The following is a 10146-nucleotide window of genomic DNA, read 5'->3' as shown; positions in this document are numbered from 1 at the left end:
CCCGATGCTCTTGTTACCTCGTTCACGTCCGGCACTCTACTGAGCTGACCACTGGGGAGATTGATAGGCGTCTTGAACAATTCCCACCGCGTGAGATGAACCGCCTGTATCATGATCCCAATGGCGCCAAGGTGTCTCTTGACCGCGCAATTGTGGAAGTCTGCCGGGCAATTGACATTCCTGAGACGAAGTTTCAAGGACTTTACTTTGACGAGTTCGTCGAGGAGCTGGGAGGAAAGGGCCATCTTGTTGACAAGGATGCATATGAAAGCGAGATTGGCGATTTGCTTATGCTGCTGGACAAGATTCACAATGAGAACCGCTCGTTGCAGTGCACCCTGGAAAAATCAGCTGAGGAGTTCCGTCGGCAGACGGCATCAACGCTACGGGAGCAGGAAGCGTTACGGCAGCGAAACAATGAGCTTCATGCCGAAATTGGTCGAATGCGCGATTTGGTAGAGAAGTTGAAAGACCTTGCTGACAAACAGGCAAGTGAACTGGAATTGTTCAAGTTGCAAAAGAACCAGGCAATTCAGATGCGTACCCAACGTAATTTGTCGACATTTAAGGGAGATAACACCGCGGAACCGCTTTACTGCGTGACTTTGGATGAGCTTCATGAACAGATGAAGCAGTGCGAGCTGCTCGAGAATGAGGCTGCACAGCTGCAGAAACAGCTGGAGGATCTTAATCAAACTCACGATAATCTCCTTGTCCATTTGAATACAGTAACACAAGAGAAAAAGGGCATGGAGACCGAGAATGAGCAGCTTAAAGATGAACTACAAATAGCACAGAAAGCAGCGAGCGACGCCGCACAGGAACGCTCGGAACTCCTTCATGAGTTAGCACGAAAGAGGGCAGAATGCGAAGAGTTAGCGAAAAATTTACGTCAGATAAGTGACCTATTAGACGCTCTCAAAACCTCTGAGAAGGAGGCGTTAGAAGGCATCGAAGCGCGTGATGAAGAGATCCATGACCTTCAAAAGCAACTTGAGGATGCATTGAATAATCAAAATGTTGGTGCGCGTGCGCTTGAGTTGAAAGAACGACAAAACAAAGAACTTATGGAAATAAATCAAAGAAAGCAAAAAGAACTAAACGCTCATCGACAAAAACGCCGCACCGCTCATGAAGCAAGGTCACTGGAGCCCACGCTTCAGCTTTATACGGTAAAAGACGCGGGTTTCGAGGATGCCCTGGACCCAGAAGAACTTTTGAGAGAACCCCTACTTTCTATCACAATGGACGAATATACAAATCAGATACAACGGAGCAACCAGCTCCAACAAGAAAACGATACTCTTCGCCAGCAGCTACAACAACTCAGTGACGATATGGAAACAATTAACAGCCAGCTAAGAGAAGCAGCAGCAGATAATCAAAACCTCAGTGACCAACTTCGTGCCAAATACGAAGAATTTGTAAAAGCAAACAACACAATCCAAAGTCTCTACCGGCAAAACGAAACACAAGAAAACGAGCTTCAACAAAAAAACATAGAAAACGCAAAACAAGCTGAGGAGCTTGAAAAGCTTACCATCGAAAACGAGAAGCTTGCCGATGAGCTCGAAAAGCTAGCAACCGATAACGAGAGGCTGGCGGATGAGCTTGAGCAGAAGGCCGCGGAGAATGAGAGGCTGGCGGATGAGCTTGAGCAGAAGGCCGCGGAGAATGAGAGGCTGGCGGAGGAGCTTGAGCAGAAGGCCGCGGAGAATGAGAAGCTGGCGGATGAGCTTGAGCAGAAGGCCGCGGAGAATGAGAGGCTGGCGGAGGAGCTTGAGCAGAAGGCCGCGGAGAATGAGAGGCTGGCGGAGGAGCTTGAGCAGAAGGCCGCGGAGAATGAGAGGCTGGCGGAGGAGCTTGAGCAGAAGGCCGCGGAGAATGAGAGGCTGGCGGAGGAGCTTGAGCAGAAGGCCGCGGAGAATGAGAGGCTGGCGGAGGAGCTTGAGCAGAAGGCCGCGGAGAATGAGAGGCTGGCGGAGGAGCTTGAGCAGAAGGCTGCGGAGAATGAGAGGCTGTTAGATGATAAAAAACGTTTGGAGGAGGAGTTGGAGCGGAATGTTTTGGAAAGGGAAAGAATTGAATCGGAGTGTAGGTCGAGGGAGTTGGTTGTTGGTGGGCTGGAGTCTAAATCTCGTGAGTTGGAAGAGGCACTTGTAGCTTTATCTGCCGAAAAGTATAATGCTGTTGAAACAATTGAGAAGGAATTAACCGATATTTTGGTACAACTAAAGGTAGTCGAGGGGGTGAATGGTGCTTTGAGGCGTCTTTTGTCGGATAAGGAGAAGGAGTTGGTGTTTTTGAGGGCGCACTGTGAGTTGTGGACGGACCCAACGGAGGTAAAGGAGAAGGTGGTTACGCGACACGTAAAGGTTTTCGACGGTGATGAATGGGGGAAATTACTGTGTGAGAGACCTGAGGCACTCATGGCCGCCTTTGTCATTGATGCCGGTAATGCATGTCATGTGCCTGGGGATCAGGTTTCTGCAGTCTCTTTTTTTACTGAACGCCAATGAGTGTAACCAAACCGAAGGGGATGTGAGATGTAAAATGTAGTTTTTTTGGTCCTCACTGTGTGGCAAATGCGTCATGGAGGGGAAACAAGGGAAGCAATGGGTGTGTTGTAATAGTTGCTTGTGAATTTTGTAATCGGTTTTTAAAATTTGTATTGGGGAGGGTGTGAGTGTTGGTTCGCCATTAGTTGGACTTTTTTTTCGTGAGCAGCTGCTGTATATAGTTGTATTTATAGCAGAGTTTACTTTTACAGACTTTTGTTCCGTTTTTTTTTCTTATTATTATGTTTTACCAGTCTCCCACCGTGGATGTTTTCTTGTTTTACGGCTCGTTTCAGTTTTATTCTCTTCTGAGAGTTCTGAAAGGCGCGGTGTGATTCATACGACGTTGGGGACAGCCTGAAATAAAATTGGAGTTTGTTTTTAGCGGAGTTGTCCACGAATGCTGCTTTGACGTTCCTACTTCTTCTGGGGTGTTTTGTTTTGCTAAGCGAATAATTTTGTTGAACCTTCTTTGTATTTCTTGTTTCTTAAGGCTATTGGGTATGTTTGTTGGTCGTTGGGTTTATAATAAGGGGCAAACTGTTGGTTGCCTTAGTCATTTAGCGCTGCGACAGAAGCATGACGACAACGAGGCTGATGCTGTAGCAAATACTTTGTATGGCTGCGTACTCTTCCTCAAGGACGATGTCGTAAACTGTTTTGCTGGTGGAGGTGGTGAAATTGTTTCTGTGGCTACTGAGGGAGATCTTATGAATACCGTTTTACAGTGGGCGCGTGGAGGGCGGGGTCTCTGTGGCGAAGTTCCAGAAGTTACTGCACCTGGGGCCTCTTTGCCTTTTTATTCTACGTCCTCTGGCCCGTGGTTCGTAATAGAACGGTGCGTGGGGGATCCGTGTAGCTTTGGTGTCATTGCGGGATTTGTTTGTCGCTACGTCCACAACGGAGATGATGTTGATGGTGTTGGCGGTTGTAACCTAGATCAGGAGAGTTGTGGGAATGGTTTTTTATGGGAGTGGGGGGAGCTGATCAACTGCACCACCATCTCACAGCTTTCGCTCTATTTGGACTCACTGCCACTCAAGAGCGTGAAGTAGAAATAGGCCTTTTGCTTAGCTTATCACCCCTCATTAATCTCATTCATTTTTTGTCCTTGGGAAGATGGCAAATTGTCTGCCCTATAATTGGATGGCTCTCCTCACTCCCGCAAATATTGCTTTTATTGTTATTCCTCACCCGGTTATCAGTGTTTTTTTTTTCCTTTTGTTAACCGTGAGAGGGGGAGTGAATTTTGTTCACCGCCATTTTTCCAAGTGCGCCAAAAACTGGTAGGGTTGGAGGGGATGCCCAGCAAGCGTCTTGTGCGGCATGGTGCTCGGGGCTCGCAGCAGGTGCACATGAACAAGGTGAAGTTTGATCCCTATCGCTTCAAGGTAAATGACCAGAGGCTCCCACCGGTTGTTTTAGCGTTCATGACTAGTTTATGCTGTCGACGCTGCTGCGACATCTTGCAGTGGAAAGTGGATTATGGCAAGTACATTCCTCTGGAACGTCAGCGGAAGTGTAACTGCTGTCAAGAAAGGACTGTGACCATCGCTTATCATCATATCTGCCAGCGGTGCGCGACGGAAAGGGCACGTTGTGCAAAGTGCCAGAAACCCCCGACACTGGGGAATTCAACGACGGGCACAGAAAATAGAGGTGATGACACGAACGCCGAAGGCAACGCTAATGCAGATATCAGGGAGGAGGAAGAAGAAGAAGAGGATGAGGCTGCAGAAGCCATGTCGGCAGGAATGCCAAAAGGCGAGTTGTCAGGTAAATACGTCTTTGTGGACCAAGAGGACTCGGATGAGGAGTTCTGGCCACTGCGAGGATTAGACATCCGACAGCTGAAGCAGCGGAAGAAGGAATTAGCAAGGTTGCAAGAAAAGGATCGTGTTTGTCGCTTGCGTGAACGTGAGCGACGAACAGTACTGCGAGGAGCTTTAAGGGGCCCTGGGGCTGAGGAGGGAGCGGATGACAGCGACGAGGAAATCTGAGAGAATGAGCGTGCCAAGAACCCAAATGCCGAGGAAGGGGAAATAATGAGCAAATACTTCCAAACATTAAAATAAACTGGTCGATTAAAATTCTTTTTATGTTGCATGCGTGGGGGATTGAGAGTGAGAGTGCAATTTATACGTATTTCTCCTTCTCTGTGTGTACCTCCATTACAGCTTTTTTTCGTTTTGCCGATGCTTCACGTGTGCGGTGGTTATTTTTACTTTTTTTGCTTGGCGTGTTTTCTGATTATATATATATATATATATATATATATATATTTCTGCACGAAAGACGCGGGGAGGGAAGCGACATTCAATTTTTTTTTTTCCTTCTGGATTGCTTGGGATCCATGAACGTGGGCACCCCAACGGCGGGTGGCCCATCGCTCTCTTTTCAGCTTCTGCTGTACGGTTCTGCTGGTTGGAGCGGCATCTGGTTCGTCGTGACGCTGGGGCTCCTCATCTACAAGGGGAGCATGCTGCATTTTCCTCCTGCAGCGCTACCAATGGAAATTGTTTCAGCACTTTTGCTGCTCGTCATAGATTTTGCCGCTCTGTCTCTTGGTACACGTGGGAATCTTGCGGAGGAAGTGGGCACATCATGCCTGGCCATTGGCCTCTTACTTGTGGCTGCGGTGGGGGCCATTTATTACATGTGGTTACAGACGTATGTCATGATGCTCGACTTGGCTTTCTCCGCTATACTCCTTGGTCTCAACGTCTTGGCGGTATTGGCAGGGGTCTACGCTGTGCAAGGCGTAATAAGGGCGAAACATAGCCCGCGCCAGAGGTTTGCACCGCAACCACATGGCCTACCGAGTTTTATGCGGGATAAAGTGAAGCGGCACAAGGAGGACTAGTGAGGTTTGGCGTTGAAGGGCGTGGTGGAGTGGGTGCAAATAAAGCGACATGCGAGATCATCCTATTATTTGCCGCCTTTATTAATTTTGTCTCTGCTCTTAGCGAGGCCCAACATTTTCTTATGGTTCTTTTTGATTCCTTTCCCAAACAAGGAATTGTAAGAGAAACGGTAGCGACTGCCGCTCTACCGTGTGGACGGAGAGAAAGGGCGTCGGGGTGCTGTGCTAACTACCCATTAGGCAGGTGGAACCCTCTCCTCCCCCAAAAGCAACAGCAAGAGAAGTAGGAAAGAAGAAGAAAAGAAGGAAGGAAAAGAAATAGCAACATCAGCGACGTCAAATACACCCCAGCGGGAGGAATGCGAAGGACTTTTTCTTATTGGGCTTCACGTGCGTGGCGAGTGCATTCGGAGCTCATTCAAGGCTGGATTGCCGCCGCGTCGAGTGAGCCGCGAAAGCTACAGCAGGCACGATCTTACCTGTACGATTTGAAGCTGGAGGACGCAATTGAGGAGGTTGAAGATGCGACAGACCTCGTGTATTTTATGCATCGTGTCTCGTATCCGGCAGGAAGTCATCTGGAGACAAAAGTGGGCCAGTTTCTTTCCAGGTTATCGGAGCAGCTGACACGGGAAAATTTGCTGGAAATTGTCAAGCGACTGAATGAGCAGCCCAACTCAGGTCCGCTTTGGTCACGTGTTTTATTTGAGCAGCCTTGGTTTTCTGGTCGAGTTGAGGAGCTCCTGGAGGGGCTTACGCTAGAAGAGCACGTGACTTTTTGTGCTGTCGTCTGGCGTTCTCTGCTCCCTATGCTTCAGTCACATTCATCTCAGCATGCGACGCGTGGGGCCGCTGTAGCCGTGTCACAGCAACTCGCGTTATTAACGGCACAGCGCATTGAACGGAGCAATGACTGTCAGGCGGTGTGCCTGTGCGCGCAGTTAGGGGTTCCTCTTCAAGGGGAAAGTCTCGCAGTGCTTCGAGAGCTCATCCTTTCCCTCACACGCGGTGGCAAGCTTAGCCCTGAACAAATGATAACGGTGGCAGAGGCCATCTTGGCACACCACTCTACTGACGCAGAGTGGCTAGACGCTCTACAGGTGGCAATTTGTGGGAAACCGCCCGGCAGCGTCAGTGCATCACAGGTTATTGCTATGCTACGCGCAGTGACAAGCGCGCGGTCGGGACATCTCAGCAAAATGTTTGAGGACTTACTGCTGCGTGTTCTCCCCGAAATGTCACCGGAGGACATGCTAGACTGTTGTAGGAGCCTTACCGCCATGCCAAACGCGGCGTCTTGTCTGCGAAAAGAGCTTCAGAGGCTCCTTTGTTCCAAAACTTCGCTTGGCAAGGGAACATCCGATAGATACGACAATGCCTTGTTGTTGCAGCTTCGTGGTATGTCACTGATTGCGCCGTCAGAGGCTACTAAGTTGCTTTTGCGGTTTGTGGACCAGCTAAAAGGCACTGAAAAGATTTCTTCACCATCCATGACGCAAATTCTTCTTCGGTGTATGCGGGATTTGCAACTCTTTCCTCCTGAACTTGTATCGCACTGCAAAAATTCCTTTCTTCAGAACACTCCTTCTAATTTTACTCAAGAAGACATCGCCTATTTGCTCTATGCGGCTGCCCATGCAGGGGAAGCAGTGGATGGCATTTTCTTCAATGAGTTACTGAATCGTTTTGCCGCTACGCGTAAGTTTGATCGCCGCAAACATAAGGCTTATCATGGGAAACTTCTTTCCATTCCTACGGTGACGATGGTATTAGAGTCGTTTAATGTCGCGAAAGGGGGGCGACTCTCAGTGGAGTCAAAGGTGTATGCAGTGTTGCGTGACGCAATAGAGCAGCAGCAGCCCCCGGAGGGGATAAAAATGGAAGACGCCATGTATATTTTGAAATTGCTTGTGCATCTTGGGGTAGATGACAGAGGATTAACAACGCTTCTACTGACCCGGCTTTCAAAAGCCATTGGCTCCATGACACCCATCCATGTGAGAACTCTTTGTGAAGTTTTAGTGGCGCTTAAATCTCGTGACGTTCTTATGTTTCGCGCACTTCTTTCTCATTTGTCTCACATTTCGCCCGACCACGAGAGTATTACTTCGACGGCATTAACTGCGCGGAAGCTAAAATTCGTTCCATATTTTGAGCAATCTGTGCTGGTAGAACATGTTACTTCGATTGAAGGCTGGAGCTTGTCAGACATTGTATTGGTGGCATGTACGTGTAGCGAAAAGCAGCGTAAAGCCTTTTTGGCCCTGCCAGGAGCAGAAGTACTTTCTCAGGCACGTCCAGAAGAATTGTCGACGCTCGATTTATTCCTACTTCTTTCTATTTCAAATGAGGACAGGGAGAAAACGGCCGCGATGGCGGCAACGTTGAGGTCTCGTCCTCCGATTGCAGCGGGAGATCTGGAGGTTGAAGATGTATGGCGAGCCTTTGTTAACGTTGCGGATGACAAAGAGGCACTCGCAGCGGTGTGTCGCTCCGGTGCCGCCACGTTGCAAACTGCGGATGAGAACACGTTGATGCGCTTTCTCGAGGCGGCATCAAATGTGCCAGAGCTTCCTAACGTCTTTTTTAGAGTGGTAGGAAGAACTGTTCTACGGCTTGCCAATAACATGACCGTCGAGAATGCGTTGCGATGGTTGGAACTTTACGTTGGACATCAGATTCGGGACGACAGTGTGGGTAAGGCCCTTCTTTCCAAAGTGCGAACACGTAGCCATAATGCCGCATCCCTTGTCGATAAGACGCTTCGAAAAGCATCCACCATGTACGGAAAAACGTACAATACACAGGGCAAGTTAAGGAAGAACAAAGAGAAGGTTGAATGGCGTTATTTCCATCAAGATTAACTTTTTCTGTAATAGCTGTTGGTATCCTCGATCTCTTTTTCATTATCACAGCCAATATTGCCGTTGCCAATAATGCCGCCGCTTTACACGTTGTGCACGGAAAATTCGAGGCGACTGCGGAAGAACCAAAAATGGTACTAGAAGTGGTGCGTCATGGGTGGGAGATTTTTATTTCTTACGCTTATTATTTGTTTATTCATTTTTATTTATACTCATCTTTTCTTTTTTGCGCCTGAGCCATTTTACCTTTTGTTGTTGTTGTGATGTCGCTGGCGCTTGGCATCTTCTTCCTTGAGGAGAGTGAGAGGTCGTTTCTCGGCACAGGGAAGGGACCTACACGAAGTGAAGAAAGCAAAGACTGGGACGTTCTCACGCGCTGCGGGAATGTTGGGGATAACTTCAGCTTTGTTGTGTGTGACAGCGGGGAGGGCAGCACTTGTGGCAAGTGAGCTGCAAAAACTTGTCCCGGTTCTTCTTCCGCTGCTCGATCCACCCATCGCGAAGGGGGTGAATGTCTCCGCGGCACAGCTCATTGTGGCCAGCGGCCACACGTCCAGAAGAAACGATGTGCATTTGCCTGACTGCCCCGTGATGGCGCATGCGCTTCCACTTACTGCGCTGGCGGAACACAGTGCCTTTTTGAGGCACCCTTGTCGGGCGTGTCTCAAACGGCGCGTCCATTTTCTTTCGAGCGAGCACTTCTGCATGCATCTTGAGGAAAAGTGTTCACAGAGTGGTGGGGGTATGCCAGTGGAGTGGGAAAGCATTGCTGCAGGGCAGTTTGGGTTGTTTACGCATTTTACGGATGAATTTGTGATGTACGCAACGAGCCGGCGGGAGCCCGGATGGACGTGGCTGGTGTACGACAAGGAACGGCCTGAGGGTCACCGTCTTGTGGTGGTAAACTTTCCGGCCAACCGTGTGCCGCTGGTGCTTGGGCTTTGGCCGCTGGCTGTTATTAACATGACTGAGGGCAGGCTACTGTCAGCGATTGGGGCGAGGACAAAAACGAGTGCTGCAGAGTCCTCTCCGGCGCCGTGGTCTCGTGCGGCCCGCAACCCACTTGTTGCAGAAGCATCAACTGCAACTGTGGCAGCGATGGCTGCCGCGGTTACCGACACGGTCGACGACCTACATGGGAGTCTTTCTTCGATCCGTGCTCAGGTTGCCCAGGAGGCCGTGCTAAAGATGAACTGGGGTTTTGTCCTGCAGCAATGGAAACAAGCAGAGAGTTACTACAAGTCGGCCGAGCGGGAGAGGAAAGTCCAAGCTCAGCGTACAAAGATGGAGCGAGAGGCGGCTCTGGCAGAGATGAGTAAATTACGCGGCAGTGGCGCCACCATTCTTACGTCGGACACAGTTGAAATTACGGTAGCAGGCAGCGATGCAGCCCCTGAAAAGGCATCTCGGGATTTAAAGGCATCCACACAGACAACAAAAGAACCTAGGAAAGAGGAGGAGGAAACGGCCAATGTTGGCACAGCCACTCAAGATCCCCACTGTACACAACTGGAGGACGGTACATGGCAATATGCGTATAAAAATGGTGATTTGACACTACTGCGGCCCGATGGGACCAGAGTATTCAAGAAGAGTGATCTAACCACCACAGTGTTTGCGGATGGCAGTACGCTTTATGAGTACCCGAACAAGACTTCCATCCTCGACCGCGTAGATGGTGTGCGCGTGACGACCTTTGCGGACGGCACGACGAAAGAAGGGCGGTACAAGTGATGTACAAGCAAAAAAAAAAGGAAATAACTCTATTGAAGGAAGTGGGTGGGATTTACCGTGGAGCCCAAAATGCCTCGAATTGTTGAGGGAGGCAACGGAATTGCAGTTGCTCTTGCCTGCAGTTGCG

General features: G+C 49.5%; 6 protein-coding genes across 6 annotated transcripts, besides 6 other annotated features; all 6 read left to right on the top strand.

Annotated features, from left to right (window-relative positions):
• Nucleotides 1-1651: a sequence feature (heterozygous, non-Esmeraldo-like haplotype).
• Nucleotides 1-2519, top strand: Tc00.1047053506201.170 (hypothetical protein, conserved; the record flags this gene model as incomplete). Its single annotated transcript, XM_808296.1, has 1 exon — nt 1-2519. A coding segment is annotated over one exon (2519 nt), but the record flags the coding sequence as incomplete, so codon positions are not given.
• Nucleotides 1652-1951: a sequence feature (areas merged during assembly that could not be assigned to a particular haplotype. This can correspond to areas where the two haplotypes were merged or to regions with more than two copies in the genome that were merged during assembly.).
• Nucleotides 1952-2197: a sequence feature (heterozygous, Esmeraldo-like haplotype).
• Nucleotides 2198-2514: a sequence feature (areas merged during assembly that could not be assigned to a particular haplotype. This can correspond to areas where the two haplotypes were merged or to regions with more than two copies in the genome that were merged during assembly.).
• Nucleotides 2515-10146: part of a sequence feature (heterozygous, non-Esmeraldo-like haplotype) that runs on past the window's edge.
• On the top strand, nt 3062-3613 carry Tc00.1047053506201.160 (hypothetical protein, conserved; the record flags this gene model as incomplete). Its single annotated transcript, XM_808295.1, has 1 exon — nt 3062-3613. One exon carries the CDS (start codon nt 3062-3064, stop codon nt 3611-3613), a length of 552 nt encoding a protein of 183 aa, XP_813388.1.
• Tc00.1047053506201.154 (hypothetical protein, conserved) lies at nt 3860-4558 on the top strand (the record flags this gene model as incomplete). Its single annotated transcript, XM_808298.1, has 1 exon — nt 3860-4558. The coding sequence occupies one exon, from the start codon at nt 3860-3862 to the stop codon at nt 4556-4558; it is 699 nt and encodes a 232-aa protein (XP_813391.1).
• Nucleotides 4810-4840: a microsatellite.
• Tc00.1047053506201.150 (hypothetical protein, conserved) lies at nt 4912-5421 on the top strand (the record flags this gene model as incomplete). Its single annotated transcript, XM_808294.1, has 1 exon — nt 4912-5421. The coding sequence occupies one exon, from the start codon at nt 4912-4914 to the stop codon at nt 5419-5421; it is 510 nt and encodes a 169-aa protein (XP_813387.1).
• On the top strand, nt 5781-8285 carry Tc00.1047053506201.140 (hypothetical protein, conserved; the record flags this gene model as incomplete). The annotated part of the gene is made up of 1 exon (XM_808293.1): nt 5781-8285. One exon carries the CDS (start codon nt 5781-5783, stop codon nt 8283-8285), a length of 2505 nt encoding a protein of 834 aa, XP_813386.1.
• Tc00.1047053506201.130 (hypothetical protein, conserved) lies at nt 8670-10019 on the top strand (the record flags this gene model as incomplete). The annotated part of the gene is made up of 1 exon (XM_808292.1): nt 8670-10019. One exon carries the CDS (start codon nt 8670-8672, stop codon nt 10017-10019), a length of 1350 nt encoding a protein of 449 aa, XP_813385.1.

This window comes from Trypanosoma cruzi, genomic scaffold (genome assembly GCF_000209065.1).
Source record: "Trypanosoma cruzi strain CL Brener 1047053516317 genomic scaffold, whole genome shotgun sequence".
Taxonomy (NCBI): Eukaryota; Euglenozoa; class Kinetoplastea; order Trypanosomatida; family Trypanosomatidae; genus Trypanosoma; species Trypanosoma cruzi.
This window is presented reverse-complemented; position numbering and strand designations above follow the sequence as displayed.